Here is a 21,863-nt window from a genome sequence, read left to right as displayed (position 1 = left end):
AAATAAAAAAGATGCAACAGAAAAGAAGAAATTTGGCAGAAGTGCTCATGTCCAACAAGGAGTTCCTGGAACAGAAAAGAAGGGAATAAAAGATAATTCAGGAAGACATCTCAAAACTGAAGCTCATGAAATTTGAGACACGGGCCCATCCACTGAGTGCCCAGTAACAATGGTGAAAAGAAAACCAATCCTAAGTCACATCATAAAATTCAAAACACAGGATGAAGAGATTAATAAAAGGTCCAGAAAGAAAAAAACAGATGCACAACATCTGAAGAATCTGGAGCAGCAACACCAACAGCTGAAAGACAGTAAAAGCAATGCCTTTAAAATCTGAAGGGAAAAATTATTTCCAACCTAGAATTCTATATCCAGGCAAGCTATCCACCACTATCGGGGTAGAATAAAGGCTCTTTCAAACATGAGAGATAACAGGAAATTCATCTTCCATGCACCGTTTTTCAGCTCCTGGATAATGGGATATAATCAGATATTAGAGTAAATCAAAAGTAAGGGATCCAGAAAACAAGGTGAGATGAGTGAGGGGGAAATCTAGCCAACAAGGTGGGGTGGGGGAGGAATCCAAGAAACAAAGGTGGGTGGTGCTGAAACAACCCCTAGCACAATGGTGAAGGAAAAAATTCCAGGGTGAGGGCTCAGGTCTAGAGGGCAGGCAATCTAGAAAGGAGCAGGTCAGGAGGCTCAAGATGCCTCCAAACAATAAAAGTTGATGAAAGTACATTAAATGTTCACTGAATTTACACTAATGCGGAGAACTGGAGATAATCAGTGAAAGTATACAGAACACTTGTAACATCAAAAAGGCTGCAGCAGAGCAAGCTGCTTACAGTACACCACACGGCTAGGCAGTGACCAGTGTTTACACAGTCTTGCTAAAGCAGCGCAGAGCACTGGACCCAACCAAAAGCATCACTTACTGCTATTAGGAAGAAAAGAGTGTAGAGCCAGCTGTCATATGAAAGAAAAACAGAATTCAGTGTAATACATTTTCTTTTTTTTCCTTTTAAAAAAAACTGTTTTTATTGAATTGGGGTGATAAGCATAATACATTTAAAAAACATAAATACAAATTTAAAAATGAGCGTTAGTTGGACAACAGACCATAAGCAGGGATAACACTGGCGCACTCACAAACTCTGGCACAGACATTTCTTTTTTTAATCCTCACCTGAGGATATTTTTTCCATTGCTTTTCAGAGTGAGTGGAAGGGGGGGAGGGGAAGGAAGGCAGGGAGGGAGAGAGGAACATCGATGTGAGAGAGACACAGCGACTGGCTGCCTCCCGCACTCGCCCTGACTAGGCTAGGGACGGAGCCTGCAACCGAGGTACGTGCCCTTGGCCGGAATCAAACCCGGGACCCTTCAGTCTGCAGGCTGATGCTCTGACCACTCAGCAAAACTGGCCAGAGCTGGACATTTCTTTGACTGACCAGAGAGCTATATGCTCCCAGAACTTACAAAACAATGTATCCCTGAACTCCAGAATTCTATTCCTGGAAATTCAGCCTAAAGTATTTCCAGTTACCCAATTTCTGCCCAAAACTATTCACTACAAGTGTTATATTTATATTAGCAAAAGAAATCTGTTAACATGAAATACTAAACAACAGTAGAATAAAGCATGCCTGGTTCAATGAGCCTGACTCCCAGAGGCATTTTATTCTTTTTAAGTACATTCAGAGTTCTATAAATTATTTGCTATCCCTCCATATGTAAGTATGACATCATTGACCCCCATATAGAGTATTGTTATCTAGAGCTGGTTATCTAGAAGTACTGACAGAGTTTTACATTTCTACCTATACCCTTGCCTAAACAGAATCGTGGTTATGAAACAGACAAGCTGAAGGACCCCAATATATGAACTAAACCCGTGACCTTGTCTTTAATTTCTCTACCTAATCAGATAAAACATGCATCTAAAATAATGTGATCCTTATAATCTCATGTAAAAGAGAACAGAAAAGCATTTTCCCTTTAATATTTTACCTAAAAGAATCTTACTTGTGTATCTGGCACAGCATGCATCTCCAGCTCTGGGTCTATAGGACGACTGACTCCTCTGAGCATTGCAATATTCTAACAATTCAGTTGTCAATACACACAGTTTTTCCTGATCTTCTAAAATATATAAAAACAATCTTTTGTGAAGGAATTTTCAATGCTATTTAAATATAGTACACAAAACAATGTTAAATCTAATCACTAAAAAAAAAAAAACAAAAAAAAAAACCCACAAAAAAACCCACCTCTGTGTGCATTAAAATATACATCTTTTTTGAAAAACACACCAAAAAACCACTCTTGGTTATCTTGTACCGAAGGGATGCAGTAACGGGAGGGGGAAAGAAGGAAGCCTGTGGGGTTGTTATACTAGTGTGTTCACTCTATGAAAACTTATTAAGCCGTGTTTTTGCAACTGTTTGGTGTACTTCTCAGTGAGTGTGTTATACAGGCATACCTCACATTTTATTGCACTTCAGATACTGTGGTTTTTTACAAACTGAAGGTAAGACCCACCCACCAGCAAAATGATTACAACTCGCTGGAGGCTCAGATGATGGTTAGCATTTTTTAGCAATAAAATGTATTTCAATTAAGATATGTATGTTGTCATTTTAGAAATAATGCTGCTGAACACTTAACAGACTACAGTATAATGTAAACAATATTTTTATATGCACTGAAAACAAAAAGTGTGTGACTTGCCCTAGGGCAGTATTAGCTTTTGCGCAGTGGTCGGGAACTGAACTGCATTATCTCCCAGGTATATGCCTACAGTTAATAAAAGAGAGGTCTCCAATTCGTCATACCGTATGTTGTCGTCAGGACTGAATAATCCTGAACCCTCGCTTCCTACTCCACAGATTAAAGATGATTATTTGTAATACTGGAGATAAATTTAAGCGAAGTTATTGGTATTACCACAATTCTAGGTTTGACAATTTAAAACAAAGGTTTATTTTTTCAGCCTTAAAGTACCTGCAAGTTATTCTGAATGGTTGCCACCCAATTCGCACTAACTGACCTTCTACACTGCAAGCATGAACTCAACCACCACCAAACGGAAGCCTTCATTGTAAACTTCAATGAAACAAAACGGGAAAATTAAAAATACTTACATGCTACATTTCTTCATGATTAGGCCTGGTGTAAAACATTTCTCTAAGTTTCTAAAGATACAGTAACACTATCACTATAGACGGATTACTAAGTACTCTTTCAATATAAAAGTTTCGGTTCAAATTCTCTTAAATGGCTGTAGAAGGCTAACTTGGTAAATGCAATTCAACACAGACAGAATACAATTTTAAACAGGAAGTCATACAGTAATTAAGGACATGTTTTTGTTATAAAAAGCTGTAGATCACCAAGATCAGGTTGAACAGGTGCTGAATGCAGGGCATTCTACTCATGTTCACATGGGTGTTTTTATCAGTAAACGTGCCTGAAGTGTTTGTTATTAAGGTAAATTCTACCTTAAAACCTTGAGAAGAAATCATCACCCTCCTCCTCTCCCCACTTCCTCATGAGTTCAGATAAGCACTCTCATTTTCCTGTCAGAGATCAGCACAAATAGGTCTCAAATTTTATTTTCTTACCCGGCATCTCACTTGGTAGAGCATAAAACAAGTTTGGGTTTATGATTTCTAAAATGCTTGCTTGTACAGTGTTATCCACCGGCAGCTCTATGGTCCTCCACCGCTGAGCTGAAGAGACAGCTGAAAACGGACCAAACACAGGTCTCCGTGAACCACACCCAACTTCCTATCTTTCCCAGTAGTATTTTTATTCACTCAACTGTCCATTATCAACATCCCCAAATTCCCAAAATGAAAATCTGCGTTTTCACAAAACAATCTGTTCAATTTGAGGGATTTTGTGGGAGTTGTTCCAAACTGTAATGAGAATCCTTGAACTACTGCACCTTGGTAGTACTGTGCTTCTGTAATATATTTCTACTTCTGTAGTATATTTAACATAATTCTTAAAATTTATTCACACATGAAGGTATACGTAGCATATGATGCAAGTTACCTGATAAATAGCTACATTAAAAATGAGTTTAATAAAACCATGTTTCAATAAATTAATGTTAACTTTAATAGCCTATTATTAATCTACTTCCACCAAGTGTATTTCTACAGGAAAATGTGTCAGTCCGAATAGATTTTTCACAGCCTGTAAAGACAAAGGGTAACATAAATTTAAATAACAAATAAATGACTTAAAAATGTTACCTTGATGCCCCGGGGTGTCTGTCTGAAGATCATGTTTACTGACAGGTCTGTTTCTTGCCAAGTCTTTTTGTGGTGAGCTAGCTTTTACAGCCAGATGTTCCTCAATCAGAACATCACTAATTATTCTGGGATAACAAGTGGAAAGATCGGTGAGTTCAAGCCCCACTCCATTTTCAGTGATTTCAACCACTCGGGCTTGGAGTTTTATCCCTGCCACGCACATCTGAAATCTTGCTATGGCCTCCTTAGTCCAATGTTTGTTTCTAGGCTGTATATCTGGCAAATAAGAACAGCATTATAAAGAATTCTGTGCCCAAGCTGTTTGCTTCAATAGTACCCAGGACTGGGTCTTTGCCAACTATACTACTCAGGTCAGCTATTTGAATACCTTTTCCCAATACACAATTCTGTATCTACACCCTTCATGCCTGATTTACCAATAATGCATTTGCAAATTGACTGCTCAGGATCTTTCCTTATTTTCCCCACTAATGTATCTTCACCTGACGTTTTCTCAATAGGCAAAAATAGAATTACTATTTCTTTAAGAAGTTACCTTTGTGTTCTGTTACACACACAATGATGAGTGACCAATTATTCTGGTAAAAAAAGGCATCAACCATACAATTTCACTTCATGAAGAGTTTCTAATGATTTTAAAATGCCATTTTAAACTACTTGGACAAAAATAATTTTTCTTGGATAACTTATTCATAATTGATTCTCAAACTTGAGTATGCGTCTGAATTACCTAGAGGGCTTAACTGTTAAAACAGATTTCGGGGCCCCACCCAAGAGTTTCCAGTGTAGAAGGTCTTGGGTGGGGAATGAGAATCTGCAAGTTCTCATGTTGCTGCTGTTGGTTTGGGGGTCACATATTAAGAAGCATGAACATAAAAAAAATTTAAAAACAATACTCTGAAACATACTTAGTGCAAAATGAGTAGAAAGAAAACAGATCAGCAAAAGAACAAATGAAAAGCATCTATGCTTTCAGACTGATCACTGTTAACATTTTGGTATCGAACCCTCCACAACTGTTATGGAAATATACACATGCACATATATATGATTTCTTTTATAAACACATTTTTATAATAATAATAGCTGCTATGGGTATAACGCCCAGGCACTATGAAGTGCCTTTTACATTTTTATCTCTTTTATTCTTTATGGCTCTTTAAGGAAGGTACTATTATTTGCAGATGAGGAAATGAAAGCACAGAGTTTAAATACTCTGCGGTCTCATGGCTGGTAGGGAGGAAAGTTGGTCCCAGAGTCTGTCCTCTTAATCATAATGCTATCCTGCATCTCCTTATAACTTGCTTTCTTCACTTAAATCATGAGCAATTCTTCATATCAACGACACATATGTAACACTGTTAATATGTAGTTAAAAAGTCTTGCAATGAAATTAAGGTGTCTCATTAACATTATCTTTAAAGTTGCAATGACTATGTAATAACAACAAACAGCTGAATAGACCTTTCTGAGTGCCAGGCCCTCTTCTGAACATTCATTTAATCCTCACAACAATCCCATGAACCAGATACTACTATTATCTATTGGATGGAGCATCATTTAACCAATCTTCTCCTACTTAGGCTGATTTGCTATTATTAACAACAGTGTAATGAGTTTCCTTGTTGGTGCACTTTGTGAAATTCAAAGATTATTTCTTCGGGATAAATTATTAGGAGCAAAATGCCTTCATGAGAAGACATCAGTTTTCATTCCCATTATAGTATAGAAAAGCAGCTGCTTCCCTGATCTAACATCAACAGACAGTATCTTTGAAAATACATTTTGAAATTTTATATTATAAAGCAAGATCATATAACTTACACAAAATATCAAAATTATAAATATTAATACTACAGAGGTTTATCCTCTGTAAGCATCAGAAGATAGTAGAGACAACTTCTTATTCTGCATCGTACCTACTAACCAACACTGTATCCCCTGAAATGGAAGTGTTAAAAATTCAGATGGGATCATCTGGAGTTCATCTGCAGTAACTTCTTCCATGTTTCCATAATCCACAAAATGTACTTTAACGTTTCCATTTGGTACAATTTCCTTGACTAAAGCACGATACCAATTGCCATCACCTAGATTTAACACAAAGTTTATCACATGAAATATTTCCCTTCTAGTAACACTGGAAATTGTATCTTGAAAAAGACATCATTTGTCTAGTAGCTAATAAATCTCTCTCTTCCACAGACGATGCCTTTAGTTTTTTATTCAGAAATCCCTAGAATGCTCAAAATTAATTTTTAGAATATCTCTAAAAGTTTTACAGTACCACACTTTTACATCTGACATAAATTAAAGATTTCGTTCATCACCTATCCTAAAACAAACAATATGAAGGTAAGATGATAAACTTGAATATGTTTGTCAATCTGGAAGACCTATAATACTCTCACTGCTTCTCACAGATTGTTTTACTTGTTACTTGGTAAAATAACATAAAAAATAAATACTAGAAACTCTTGCAATGAAATAAGGTGTCTCATTAATTTTATCTTCAAAATAAATATGCACAGGGTGACCAGAAGAAACAATAAATCTACAGTGGACTCATTTTCCATTATTTAACTTATTTCAGTATTATCAGAAATTCTGGGGAAAAAAGCATTTAACACAGCTTAGGTATGAAAGTATCATTTGAAGATTCCTGGTTACAAAGAGAGAAGGAAAAAAGTCTTAAATATTTATTTAATGTCAAGTGTGAAAAATATTTCCTTAAACATTAGGAAGAAAATATACATTAAAAATAAGGTTTGAGCCCAGCCAGCATGGCTCAGTGGTTGAGCATCAACATATGATCCAGGAGATCAAGGTTCGACTCCTGTTCAGGGCACAGGCCCGGGGTTTTGGCTTGATCCCCAGTAGGGGGCATGCAGGAGGCAGCTGATCAATGACTCATCATTGATGTTTCTCTCTCCACACCTCTCCCTTCCTCTCTCTGAAATCAATAAAGACATATTAAAAAAAAAAAAAGGTTTGACAAAACCTATATAATTTTATTAGCCAATGTCACCTCAATAAATTCAACAAAAATTTAAATTAAAAAAAATAAGGGTTGAATGTCAAGAAACAAAAGGTTCTGGTAAAGTCAAGACTGGACCAACTGCAACTTACCTGCAAAAAACGCACAACAAGGTTGCCCTATTTCTGCCTTAAAGTTATTAGAGAGCTTCTGCTGACAAAGTTCTGCTAGTGATTTGTTCAAATCATTGAGTTTCTTTAAAGCTGAAAATACAATACACATAGAGCATTTAATATTTTTAAAAAACACGTAGAATATTGATTTTTCTTTAAAGCTGGAAAATGTTTTAATCATACAATTTCAGGCACATCCTCAAACAACTATTAAGTACACCAAATGCTTTTCCCTTCTTTAAAAATTGGGCAAATAAGTCATTATTTAGTTAATTTTCTCAGTAAACCCCATGCTGAAGACTTACTGAGCATAGTAACATGATTACGGCATTGTCATCAGTAGACTAGAGCATGAGCTTTGCTTATGGATCAGGAAACAATGTACAAGCCTGTGTAGAAAGGAAAGTCACACATAGCTGTCCCGAAGCAGTGCACCTAGTACTTGCTAAATGGAAGGCACAATGTCTGCTAAGGGAATTCAAGAGGTGAGCTCTATGTGCTAAATCTCATAGATAACTTTGAAATATGACATGTCTGATCGAGTCAACTTACCATCCTCTTTGAGCACATGACAATAAAATTCTCCAGGACTATATATCACACAGACCACAACATCTACTGTTTGGTCAACAGCAAGTGCAAGCCATGTCCCCGCCAATGGATTCAGTTTTGCTTCTACACCCAAGGGAACTGTAAAAATAAGTGAACATTTTGTAAAAACAAGTGGTCTGAGAAATCTGCTTTGGAAGAACTGAATTTTCAATGAGTTTCTTAGTGAATTTATAGGAAAGTTGACCAGTATCACAATCAACCATTACTACCCTCAGTGCATTTCACATTCAAATTCATTCACATTTCTGACTGACCTTCAGCTGCCAGTGACCCATAAAACTTTCAACAAATATTCAGTTCCCACTCTTCTTTTTAAAAAATATGTTTTTGTTGATTTTTAGGTAGAGAGGAAAGGAGAGGGGAAAGAAACATCCATGATGAGAGAGATACATCGACTGGCTGCTTCCTATATGCCCCCTACTGGGGATCGAGCCTACAACCTGAGCATGTGCCCTGACCAGAATCAAACCGGTGACCTCTTGGCGCATGGGATGACATTCAATAAACTGAGCCACACCGGCTGGGCCCAAACAACACTTTAAAATGTATTTAGATGAATGCGTAATTTAAAAAGACAAGAGGTACTCAACATAATTCTTTTTGAAAGTATTGGAACCCATACATTCACCAAACAATCTGAACTCCAGCCTGGGCACTGTCCGACTGACATCTTTCTTACCACTGGCTTCTTTCATGTTGCTGAGTTTTTCTGTCACTATCCCCTTTTCCCGGACAGTAAAGCCCGCATCTATGAGAATTTCAGTAACGCTGAGGTGAGGAGTCACGGATTTATCCACAAGCTCCACCAGGGAACTGTTCTCCAGCTTGTCCACCACTTTCACCGTAATCATTGTGTTCTGTACAGTTTTTTTCATCAGACAAATAGCTTCTGGAGTCCAAATTCCTAATGATGGCTTTACTCCTAACAAAGAATTTTTTTAAGGACGTTAAAATATTTCTTACAGCAAGCATTTAGAAATTCAGCTTCTCATTTCCACACAGGTAAATTTAAGTAATCTGTGACAAATGCTGGAACCAAAAAGTTCCATCTGAGCAGGATTTTTCTAAACATGAAAATGAAGGCAAAATTACAAGGAAAAAGCCTACTACACTTCTATGTAAAAACAAAAACAAAACGTACTTCCATTGATATGAAATGTCAATAAGCAAGTCTATAAAGACACAAAGTAGATTATTGGTTGCCTGGAGAGTGAGGATTAACTATAAACGGGCACAAGAGAGCTCATTTGGGTGATGTGTTTTGAACCTGGGTTCTGGTGATAACTGTAAAACTTGGTAAATTTACTAAAAATCACTGAATTGTACACCTAAGACAGCGAATTTTGTAGTATATATAGATTATGTCTCAATAAAGTTAAGGAAATCATAAACAAAAGTATAAAACAATCCAGGAAGGAACACTAGTCCCTTACATCAGTATATGAAACATTTGTGGCAACTCCAAGATTACGCTTAGTTCATGAAATGTAAGAGCCAAGTAACCTACAAAAAAATATTTGGCTTCACTAGTAACGAAGCAAATTAAAGTGATTTCATGTTTAGCTTACCAAAATCGGCCAAGATGAAAGAACAAGGAAATGCCTACCTGGTGCACCACTGTGTGAAGAAACTGCCTACCCCCCCACTCTGGGAGACGTGTGCACTAGTCCAGCCCCTTCTGGAGAGCACTCACAGCACGAAAGCAGCATACCCATGGGCACCTCCACTCCTCCTAAGGACGTATTTTGCAATATACCTACACCCTGCAACCTATCTTAAGTAAATGATCTTGAACAGGTTGTAAAATGTAGTTGAAGGCTGTAGAAGCCAATTACTGACATGAATAGAAGCCCTCCAGGAGAGGGACAGACTATCCATATAGCAATTTCTAAGCACATACCTGTAATGTCCTATTGCTTTTACTAGTGGGTTTCCCTCTACTTCTTGTCATTAATCTTCTATGATATTAATAATGCAGGCTCCATAAATAGCAAAAGAACACTGAGTTTCATAACCACAGATACATTAAATTTTGTTTCATTACAGATAGTGTTTCCTAAATGTTCTATTAAGGATTACTTTCCCACTAAGTTATGTCTAAACATATTCCTTTATCTTATCAGTAGTTTAATTTCAATTCTAATGCCCCCACTTGAGGTTTTAATAGTTTAACAATATGGGGACCATAAACATTTCATACCTGCCAGCACACACTTTATTGCTTGCATTGGCAATTCCAACAACTTTGGAGTTATCGGACACAGTCTTTTCAAACTAAGGATTTCAAAGTTTCCATAATCTACATATCCGACCAGTACAGATTCTTCAGAAGCATAGGCCAAGACGGAGGCACGGTACCACTGGTCATCCTCTGAAAAAGCAAAACCCAGTCTCAAATGATTTTCCAATGTAGATGTAAACAAAAACGTTTCCTCCCAAATTTAGAAATGGTCATTTGAAATTTTAATATAGAGCTTTACTGAACAATGAATACTTATTCAACATTGCTATCTTTGCTTAACAGAAACCTTTAACTCCAACTATATCACTTTTTTTTTTTTTTTTTTAAGTATCTTTACTGATTGCAGATAGTGTTTCCTAAATGTTCTATTAAGGATTACTTTCCCACTAAGTTATGTCTAAACTAGAGGGAGAAAGAGAGAAACATCGACGATGAGAGAGTCACTGACTGGCTGCCTCCTGCACGCCCCCGACTGGGGATCGAGCCCGCAACCCGGGCACGTGCCCTGACCAGAAGTCAAACCACGATCTCCTGATTCATAGGTCAATGCTCAACTGCTGAGCCACACAGGCTGGGCTGTATCACCTTTATTCTTACCTTACTAGACTACTCATGCTGTATGCTGTCATTATTTATTTCCCTGCCTTGTGTCTCCAGTAGACAGCTAGCTCTTGAAGACAAAGAACATGTTTTGGTCATGTGACTCCACAGGCCTTGATCAATACAGGGACCACTTGCTAAGGCATCAGGCAGGGCTAATTTTAGTATTCCTGGCCATATGAGTCAACTAGACTTGACCAACCGAGCAATCACTTTCCTGGAGGTCTAACTGTATCTCCCGCTCTGTGAAACCACTGGACCTCTCCCTTCAGCCTAGAGTAACAAAACGCAGTTACTAAAGGCCTGTGCAGGCAGCTACAGAAGCTGCGCCATGACAGCCCTGTGCTTTTCCAAAGAAAACTGGTGAATTCATGACCGGAGGAGGTTCCACATTCATATTTTGATATAAACAGAATTATCTGCACCAGTCTCCAAAAACTGCAGGGCTGATAAAACAATCAAAACCTCCTTTACCCACCCCACCCCCACATTTGAGGGCTCTCCTCCCTTACACATTTTGATTTAGTTTAATTGGACATATTTAAAAACATACTTGGTTTACTTTAATACTCAAGTTTCAAATAGAGCCATCCCACACAAATGGAAGATTCTACCTCATCTGTATCTGCTTAATTGTAACTAAAAAATTCAATAGCACTCTCTTTCCTCACCTGAGAACTGAGCACAGCAGATGTCGCCAATGGTTGGGTAAAAATCCGAGCGTGGAGACACCTGACCACAGTACTCGCTAAGGGATGCCTGAAGTTCAGCAAGCTTATCTGCAAATATAGATCACACCTTAGACAAAAGAAATACAACTCTACACATCATCTTCATTTCTGCATGTTGAATCTCTTGAAGTGCTATCCTGAGCACAACTCGAGAAAACTGACTTACGTCCACTTTGTAGTTTTTGGCAAAAGAAGTCTTCTGGAGTCTGAATGTGGGAAACCACACCACAGAACTCATCGCCTACATTCAAAGTTAACACTTTTGGGATTAAGTCTCTTCTGTCTACAACAATTTTGTTTTCAGCTGTCATTTTTACAACATCTTCAGGCTCACCTTATCAGAAAACAGAAAAGTAAGTCATTTTGGTTTCATTAATCCAATTTTTCAGTTTTTCAGGCCCAACCATGCTTTTCACACTTCTAGGCCTTAACCCATGCTGTTCTCCCTGCCACCCCCCAAAGTCCTCCCAATCCCCAGCAACCTGATAAATTCCTGCTCAGTGTGGTATCACTTTGAAAAGCCTCTCTCCAAATCTGTATGAGGTGCCTTTCCCAGGGGCTCCCACGCACCCCGCACTTCCACATTCACACCAATTCACAATCTTCTGTGTCTGTACCACATACCTCTGCAGTGCAGGAAAGCAGACATTGCTCAGAGGATTTCTGTTCCTTCTACGGGATGCCCCTACAGCATCTGCGATTACTGATGACTGCCTCCTAGAAGCCTTTACCCCACTGTTACTCTAGCAACATTTCCCCCTTCTCTTCCCACCTCTCCCATCACAGTTTCTCACTCGTGTTGTGGGCCCTTCACTACTGTTCCTCACTCCACACTATCCTTAGGACACCACCACCACTTCTGGTTTCAGCCATGACTACTATAAGACCAGGGAGTGTTTGGATTTCACCCCTCTAGATGGCAAAGAACTACTGAAAGTTTTTCAGCAGAGTTGTCACCCCAAGCCTTCTGTTTCAGGGGTATGACACAGGCAGTAGTATGAGAATACAGACAGGAGACAGAAAGATCAAATAAAAAACTTGTTGAAATTGTCTTGAATGTTAAGAATTCCTGAACTTAAAAAAAAAAAATGGCAACAGGAAAAGGCAGAAAAAAGTATACATACAAAGAACACTTGGGAAGAAGAATCAATAAAGACTTGATCTTTACTGATAACCAATCAGCAAGAGATGGGCAGTGAAGAAGGTATAATTAAGCATGAATTAAGTCTGTTTACGTAACAAGATGCATCCATTCATGGCACCATTAATCTGGAAATCGCCTCTAGATGAATGAGCAGAAACAAGGAAGTATGTCTTCATCTAAAGTAGTCGTGCGCTTCTTAACGACATTTCAGACTGCATATATGACAATGGTCCCACAAGATAATAGGAAGTTGAAAAATTCCTATCACCTAGTGATGTTGTAACAATGCAGCGCAATGCATTACTCACGAGTTTGTGGTGATGCTGCTGGAAACAAACCTACTGAGTTGCCAGTACAGCCCATACAACTACAGTAGCAGGCTGTACCACCTACTTTGCGTAAGTGCATTGTACGTTATTTGAATAATGACCAAAGTACCTACTGACACATTTCTTAGAAAAAAGCCCTGTTGTTAAGTGGCACATGACTGTAAACGATAAAGGAGCAAAGTAAAGGAGAAAGTAGGCTACAAGAAACAACACACAAGACTAGCAATGAGAAAATAAAATGCTCACAGCAAAACTTCTTGGTTCACGTTAGATAAATGAAAAGTACACACGTAAATAAAAAGTAAGAATTTTAAAAGAAACACCATCCTACTAGAATGGAATGTTATAGCCCTGTTTATTATTGCTGGAATACCCAAAAAAGGAAAAAGAAATTAAACTAAGGAAATGTTAGCTAAAATCCCTCAACCCAAAGTGTTATCATATTTAGTGCTTTGCAATCTCTGATCATTACTACATCAAGGATTAATCTGAAAGACAAGGAAGACAACTAGGCTGGGAACACTGAGATTAGCAAGAGCATGTCACGAAATAAAAAGTATCATCTTTTGTGTATAAAGTTTATAGAGTGGCTAGCATTTCCATAGAGCTGACACTGTGACAGTTGTGCTTTTTATGTTTAGTAGAGAAAATCCTCTTCAATTACTGAAGTCACTATACTGTTCACTAGTAATGTGCATACTCACTCTGATCTGCACTTTGCTTCTTAGAATTTTGTCCCTTAGGTATCAAGCCATATCCCATTTCTACAAGCACATGGTCTAAGAGTTTTCCTAAAAGTAATTAAGAAAACATATCTACATTGAGATATATACTAAATATTAAGGAAAAGCATAAATACAAAACAAATGAGTCATAATTACATGATTTAGAGATTATAGCTATTAACACACTGGCATATTTCTTACCAGTTCAGTTTCTATGTACAAAATATGTTTTAGTAATGCTCAGCTTCAAAAATGGAGGCAAAATTCCATCATTACTTGGCAGAAAATTTAATGAAAAGATTTCACTTCAAAATTCTGATTAACATGAAAGATTTAGTACCACCTTACTGGCATGCTTAGAAAGACCACTATTTATGGGAAAATAATGAATTCAAGACACAAGACTACTTATTCTCAGACAGAAAGTATGGCTGATACAAGCGTAACCCAACACCTCAAGTTCTCTGAAATAATATCCAAACTCTGAAGTCATAATATGACACATACACACCAATGAAACAAAACATAGATTTTACATTTAATCTCATAATAGGATTAACTGCATTTTCTACCAAGTCACCGACCTATGCTAAGCCTCTAAAAGTAATACCGTGGAAACTGAGAGGCAATTACAAGCACACTGTTAAGTCACTTTTCAAGCAGGTATAAAGCCAGAACGAAAGAACGGGGTTCCAAAGTGTTCCCATTCCCACAATTTGAACCCCATGTACTTACAGTCTCAATACCAACAAAATAGACTTCTTTAAAGGTTGTTCAAAGAAAAGCAACAATGATAAAAATGAATGAATTGAGAAACTTCTGAATTTCTCAATAAAGGAGTAAAAACCAGGACCAGGTAATATTGTGGCAATAGTAAAAAGATCATATAGTTATCCCCATACTACGTCTACATCTAGCCTGTTAGTCCACTCAGTTCTATGAATTTGTGCCATGTCTGACTGCCAACTACAAGAGCAGAGCCAAGGCCATGTTTCCACTCACAGGCTGAATGGCCAGAGCAGAGCTTACCTGGCCTCCTTTCATGTTTCTATTTCTTCTCTGAGTAACAGGTGGAGACTGAATAATACATTAAACACCCCATTTAAAAAGAAAGATATCGGGTCTCACCTGAACTTGGCAGCATCACATCCACAGCAAAGGTAACCACTTCCTCTTTTAAGATGTTGACAATCTTTACAGAGCAGTACTGCTCCATCAGCAGTGATTTAATAGTTTGGATACAATCATTGCTCCAGTTCCCTTCTGCTGGGATAACATCAGCCACAAAGCACTTTATGGCCTGAAAGAGTTTGTGCAAGTTACTAAAAGAAAAATCAGTATTTGAAAATGACTTTTTCTAATTAATTATGTGTAGATTTTAAAAGATGTGCTTCATGCAGAAAAATTATCAAAAATCTTCGAGTACCAACCAGATGAACAATTCTGTGCGTAATTGTTTTTCTCTGGGTACTCTATCCACAATGCTTTGACTGTGGGGACTTGAAGCTTGAGAAGCTGATGAGAGGATAACAATCATCCCTCGATTACACGTGAGTTCAGGTCACTTTCAAATAGTGTAATAAATATAAAAGGGCAGATTGGTAAGATGTGCCTAAAAATGCTAAGTTTTTCCCCCAAGGTAGCACTTAGCCGAGGAAACCAACGGATGTTTATCTAGGGAGAAAGGATGCGCCAATAGGCACTTGTGGCAGAACAGAACAAGCCAACAGTGCATCCATCAAAACATTAAAAACAGTTCCTCGGGGACACTACTGGGAATTTAGAAAGAAGAGACTCACACAAGGAGGAAACAAGTCAATGTTTCTGTTTAGTCGCTGAATTCTGTTCACTGGAATTATTTCCTCATTTCCATAATCAATATATAAGACTTGTGCCTTCTTCTGCAGCATATCGACATCCTGTATAATTGCTCTGTTCCAGGTCTGAAATGAAATAAAATGGTCCTCTACTCCAGAGCTGCCCTTCACCATCTTTTCTTTTGTAATGAACTGACAGTATTACAGATGTCCCCCGTTTTCCCCCCAATGCCGTCCTCCACCCAGCCCCTGACCAACCCAATACTACTGCCTGTGTCCATGGGTTACACCTGTATCATATATGTTCTTTGGCTAATCTCCTCCAGTCCCTCCACGCCCCCTCCACCCTGAGATCTGTCAGTCCGTTCCAGGCATCCATGTCTCTGGACCTATTCTGTCTGTCAGTTTATTTTGTTCATTAGATTCCACATATAAGTGAGATCATGTAATAGTTGTTTTTCTCTAATTGGCTTATTTCACTTGGCATAATATTCTCCAGGTCCATCCACGCTGTTGCAAAGGATAAAAGCTTTTGTTTTTTACAGCTGCATAGTATTCCATGGTTGTAAATGTCCCACAGCTTTTTTATCCACTTATCTACTGATGGGCCCTTGGGCTGTTTCCAGATCTTGGCTATTGTAAATAGTGCTGCTATGTACATAGGAGTGGCATATATTCTTTCTGATTGGTGTTTCGGGATTCTTAGGATGTATTCCCAGGAGTGGGATCGCTGGGTCAAACAGCAGTTCCATTTTAATTTTTTGAGGAAACTCCACAAGGCTTTCCATAATGGCTGCACCAGTCTGCATTCCCACCAGCAGTGCACAGTACACTAAGGTCCCTTTTCTCCACACCCTCACCAGCACTTGTTGTTTGTTGACTTATTGATGGTAGACATTCCGGAAGGTGTGAGGTGATACCTCATTGTCGTTTTAATTTGCATCTCTCTGATGATTAGTGACTTTGAGCATTTTTTCGTATGTCTACTGGCGATCTGTGTGTCCTCTTTGGAGAAGTGTCTATTAGCATTTCACAATCTTAGGTTAAAAAATTCTCAATAAATCTATAGAACATGCAAAGGAAAAGCTAATTGTTCTATTCCAGGGCACTCAATTAACAAGTTAACATAACTTTCTAATAATCTTGCTAAGAAATCCCCCAAATTGTCTAATAAAGCCACTTTACTGTGCACAAACACTGCCAAGCTATTCTAGCCCAGTAGATTCTATGACACCCTGATGCCTCAGCTACACAAATAAACACAAGCTCTAAAACTAGCAACCAGCCTGTAAGCAGCACCTGAGGAGCTCATAAACAGAGCTGGGGAGGGCTAGCGCAGGGAGGGAGTAACAAACAGAGCCTGAAATGCTGCCGGAGGAAGAAAAACAGGAGTCTGACCAGTCTCGCTTTTAAGCCACCTAATGCATCATTAAAAGCTCTGGTGTCAAGTTGATACAGCCAGAGTAAATTAAAACATCTTATTAAATAATTCACTTCAACAGAGGTTACCTGGTCAACAGTGTACTTGGCAACACAAACCTCCCCCTTCACAGGAATATAACCGTCCTCATGCTCCGTATCTGCATATGTTTCCTTTAAGCTCGCAGAGAGTCGGTTCATGCACTCTAACACTTCTGAGGAATGTAACTGCACATAAAAGTCACTTGGGTCTTTGAATTCAGTAACTGCACCCTTCCAAAGATAGAAAATGTAATAATTCACTAGGAACACAGACAAATGTGCATTTCTTAAAACTTTAAAACTAAGACACAGTAAACGTCGCAGACAGTTTTTGCAATTTTTATCAATTTCATCAGATTAAATTTTGCAGCTACCTTATGAATTCAAAATAGAAAACAATACTTTGGATCTCTGTGAAGCTTAAACAACAAATACCTTTATTTCCATGGTTTTCCTGAGTTGTAGACTTCTCAAATCAGAAAACATTATTTTATCAGCACAAATGGCTATTTCTTTAGTAACTCCGAAAGGACAGTCACTCTGGTTTGAAAAAAAGAGATACACGAGTTACATACAAGCACACGTTTCAATGATACTGTGGCCATTATTTTCTGGAATCAAGATCAAAATAGCCTGACTCTTAGGCATGAAAAAGAGAATAGAGAAATAGTGTACACCTTCAAGTGTTCCTAGAAGGCACTCTCTACAGGCAGTGTGCACAGCATGGGGCCACCCAAGAATCATGCCACACTGGTAAAGGTAATGTTGAGTTTATTAAAAAGGGGTGTGTGTGTTAGTTTTTAAGTTTGCACTTGGTAACATTTTTGGAGGAATAACTACTTGAGGAAGTCAGACTATATACAAATATTTTTGACAGGGTCTGGGAATTCATGATTTATTACATTTCAGCACAGTAGCCCCTGGGAAGAGTCAGCCCCTGGGAGGAGTCTGGCCCCTCACCCTGGGACTCATCCCTAATGAAAGAGGAAACGGCCCTCCTGCCTTGGGACAAGACCTCCTCTTACCCCCCCTGCCCGGAATAAAACTCCTAGGAACCCCACTGAAATGTGAATTTTTTTTTTTTTTTTTTTTTTTTTTTTTTTAGTATCAGCCAGAGAAGGCTAAAAATGATCTATAAATGATTTGGACACACCAATTTCTTCAGATTATGAATGACTTAGCCCATACCGTTATCTAAACAGAAGATAGGTATTAACAGAAAAAAAGCTCATTAGCCCCATTAGAATCTGGTGGACAAGCCTAGAGAAGGTGTGGGTGCAGGACTGCAGAGAAGGGACTCTCACTAGCCCATGTGGTTTTACACTGAGACACAGCCATTGCAAGTCCTTTCTGGGAAAAGGCTGGGCATAAACAATTCTCCGTGACTCCCAGCAGTCACCAAATCAACCGCTGGGGTGTGCGGATTCATTCGGCAGGAAGCTTGCTCCACAACAAGCGATGGTGAGATGCAGACACAAGTCTGTGTCATACCTCGTTTGTCACGCCCACGGTTCTTGTTTCAAAGGGTGACTTGTTATCTTCAAGTCTGTGGAAACTGAAATAAAGCAACTGATTGTAAAATTCTTACAGTACAGAGCCAATTAGGAGTAAGGCCCCCAATTATGTAAAATTTTCAATCAACAAAATCCAGAAAGAGCAAAACAGCTTCCTCCAGACAGAATCACAGTAGCAGCAACTGTCTAAGCAATGGTCCACCCTGCGCGCACAAACGCTTCCTCCAAAAGCTTGCTAATGAAGGGAGGTAGCCACAATCTCCAAGCTTCAGTTTCCTTATCTGTAAGATGGAGGTAACTCCTACATCAACTAAACAGTTTTGAGGATCAAATGAGGTAACAGGTATGAAACTGTTTTGTTAACTGGTAAATAGCACACAGTAAGATTTATGTATTTCAAAATCACAATCCAATAAGCTCTGTAAGAGTTCCACCTCATTCAAATTCAGTAAAGTATACATAATTAAAAGCTTTCTAAACTCTAACCATTAAAAAAAGTCACTTAAGGTCTTAAATCTTAATGTGTCCAACCTAATAAAATCATGTTCATGAAAACCCCTAAGTGTGTAGAGTTGCTGTGCACTTCGGATTTGCACACTTTAGGTTATACCTCAGTAAATAAGTACAAGGTGATAACTTCTACATAGTTGTGGCCTGCTTACCTGGTGTGATCCTTACAGTATCAGGAAAAAAATGTTAAATATTCTCTAATGACTAGAAACACACACTTACTTTTGCTGCACAGGCTTGCACACGACGCTGTGTGCTGACCAGTCTCTTCTCTGGCATGCTATGGAGCAATAGTATGTCTGCTTGCACTGGGAACACCTCTGCGACCCTACAGGATACAGCCCGTAACATTTTATTCCAAGTATCTGTTGCCCAGAGCAAGACAATTTCAAAGACCAGGCACATCAAATACCATTCCATTAATCACATCAAGATTATGTGAAGAGGCTTATGCTGTTTATAACTAGGTATTAAGATTAAACTTTTGATACTCTCTCAAAGTGCAGAGAAAGGGGGAGGACAGACCGGAACATAACTGGTCTTTGCTAAAGTAGAGCCAGGCACACTATAAACGGAACCAAAGGAAACAAAATATGTGGCAGTGAACAGACTTGTGCAAGCAGACTCGGGCGTGGCTTATCTTGTGCCATTAAAAAAAATACAAAACAGCCCTGGCAGGTGTGGCGTAGTGGTTAGACCACTGGCCTGCACACTCAAGGCCCTCAGGTTTGATTCCTGGTCAATGGCATGTACCTGGGTACCAGGTTCAATCCCTGGCCCTGGTCAGGGTGCATGCGGGAGGCAACCAATGGATGTGTGGCTTGCACATCCATGTTTCTCTCTCCCTCTCTCTCCCTCTCCCCCTTCTTCCCTCCCACTCTCTCTAAAAATCAATGGAAAAAATATCCTCAGGTGAGGATTAACAAAAAACAAAATAAAGAACCAAAAGAGCCCTGGCTGGGTAGCTCAGCTGGTTAAGCATCATTCTGATACACCAAGGTTTCAGGTTCAATCTCCAGTTAGGACACATACGAGAGGCAACTGATTGATGTTTCTCTCTCCCTTTCTCCCTCTCTCTCCCTCTCCCTCTCTAGCCCCACTCTCTAAAATCAATAAGCATGTCCTCAGGTAAGGATTAAAAATCCCATTAGCTTCCAGGCAGAAAAAAACAAGTTATCTAAAAACAAAGAAACAACAAAACCAAGCTGGCCTCAAATGCCTCCACTCTAAAAGAAAAAGAAAAAAACAGAGGAGCTAAATATCCAAATAAGCACATGAAAAACTTCCCAAGACCAGTGATCATGAGAGAAATACAAATTAAAAGCACAATGAGATATCACTACACACTCACAAGAAGGGCTAAAATGAAAAAGACTGAAAACCCCTAATGCAGACAAAGATGTGAAAGAATCAGGACTCATTACCATAGAAATGTAAAACCAGACAACTACTTTCGAAGACGGTTTGGCTGTTTCTTAGGAAGTTAAACATACACCTACCCTTCTGACTCAACAATTCTCCTCCTAGGCATGTACCCAAGAGAAATGAAACATATGTCCACATAAAGACTTGTGCAAAAACATGCAGGGAGCTTTATTCATAACAGTCAAAACCCAGACGCAGCAAAATGTTCCAACAAAAGAACAAATAAATTGTGGCATAATAGTACAACAAACTATTAGTCAGAGACAAACACAAAAATAACTAATGTACAAACAACAGCATGGATGAACCTCAAAAATTATTCTAAATGAAAAAAGCTTCATACGAAAGAGCCCATACTGTATTATTCCGTGTATATGAAATTCTGGCAAAATTAATTTATGATAAAAACAACAACAGTGGTTGCCTCTAGGGGGGAGCACAGTGATGGGGAAGTGGCATCAGGAAACTTCCTGAAAAGGAGGAAATATTCCATATCTTGATGGGGTGTGAGTTTGTGCATTTTAATGCATGAAAGTTTTATCTAAAAAAAAAAAAACTATAAAAAATGATCAAGTAAAGCAGCAGTAAGAGTGGGAAAGTATGGCTGAAGAAATGATAGCATGCTGACAGCTGTTGAAGTTGAGAGATGGGTGTATGATGTATACATATTATTCCATTTATGCTTAGTATATTTTAAATTTTCTGTAATCAAAATATTTTTCAAATGTGTAAGGGAATAATCTAACACAACTGAGAGCAACATGCTTACCAAACAGGCCACAGCGATGGCAAGTAGTTGACCGAAGAGGAGGTCCTAAGGATTTGAAGAGTGCTGGATTATTTATGGACAAGGAATTCTCAACCAACTTGTGTATTTTTTTTGACTTTGCAGGAGACACATTATTGCTAGGCTTCTATTGAGAAAAGAGAATAGCAATATTAAAACTTGGTAATAACATTTAAAATATACTAGATTTGGAATTCCCTCTTCTGGGAAGATCAAAATCTATGTTTCCCATTAAGTACAACTGAAAACCCTGGACTTACATGTAAAACAAAAATAAACCTAGTCTGAAAGAAGGAAGCAGACAGGCTAGGAACTCTGGCACCCACAGAAGGATACGGAAGTGGGTTTCCTGACTTCTCTTATTGCCTCACATATCCCAGAAAAGGTGCTGGAGAAACCAGCAATCCAGAAACACCAAAGGGTGCAGACAATAAAAGCCCCAACCAAATGCTTGCTCTCTCTAGCCAAAAGACCAGGAAAGGGGCAGTCTAGCAAGACAAAAAACTTTTACCAATAACTACTCTACTCTAGAC

General features: G+C 38.6%; 1 protein-coding gene across 6 annotated transcripts in view; it reads right to left on the bottom strand.

Annotated features, from left to right (window-relative positions):
* The window catches only part of TDRD1 (tudor domain containing 1), a 28,739-nt gene that overhangs the window by 3,401 nt on the left and 3,475 nt on the right, over positions 1–21,863 (bottom strand). For 2 of the 6 annotated variants that reach the window (XM_016212104.2, XM_087824176.1), the window contains exons 3-20: positions 21,313–21,457; positions 19,341–19,446; positions 18,586–18,649; positions 17,530–17,634; positions 17,143–17,325; positions 15,616–15,759; positions 14,945–15,116; positions 13,796–13,882; positions 11,785–11,952; positions 11,559–11,666; positions 10,246–10,416; positions 8,725–8,967; positions 7,986–8,123; positions 7,413–7,523; positions 6,203–6,373; positions 4,263–4,538; positions 3,624–3,743; positions 2,026–2,142 (exon numbers count right to left, since the gene is read on the bottom strand). In XM_016212104.2, the coding sequence (XP_016067590.2) occupies positions 2,026–2,142; positions 3,624–3,743; positions 4,263–4,538; positions 6,203–6,373; positions 7,413–7,523; positions 7,986–8,123; positions 8,725–8,967; positions 10,246–10,416; positions 11,559–11,666; positions 11,785–11,952; positions 13,796–13,882; positions 14,945–15,116; positions 15,616–15,759; positions 17,143–17,325; positions 17,530–17,634; positions 18,586–18,649; positions 19,341–19,446; positions 21,313–21,457 (2,629 nt within the window). The remainder of the gene's footprint in view (positions 1–2,025; positions 2,143–3,623; positions 3,744–4,262; positions 4,539–6,202; positions 6,374–7,412; positions 7,524–7,985; positions 8,124–8,724; positions 8,968–10,245; positions 10,417–11,558; positions 11,667–11,784; positions 11,953–13,795; positions 13,883–14,944; positions 15,117–15,615; positions 15,760–17,142; positions 17,326–17,529; positions 17,635–18,585; positions 18,650–19,340; positions 19,447–21,312; positions 21,458–21,863) is intronic. The other 4 variants (XM_087824174.1, XM_087824175.1, XM_087824178.1 and 1 more) reach the window with 4 other exon arrangements.

This window comes from Miniopterus natalensis, chromosome 14, assembly GCF_054644295.1.
Source record: "Miniopterus natalensis isolate mMinNat1 chromosome 14, mMinNat1.hap1, whole genome shotgun sequence".
Taxonomy (NCBI): Eukaryota; Metazoa; Chordata; class Mammalia; order Chiroptera; family Miniopteridae; genus Miniopterus; species Miniopterus natalensis.
This window is presented reverse-complemented; position numbering and strand designations above follow the sequence as displayed.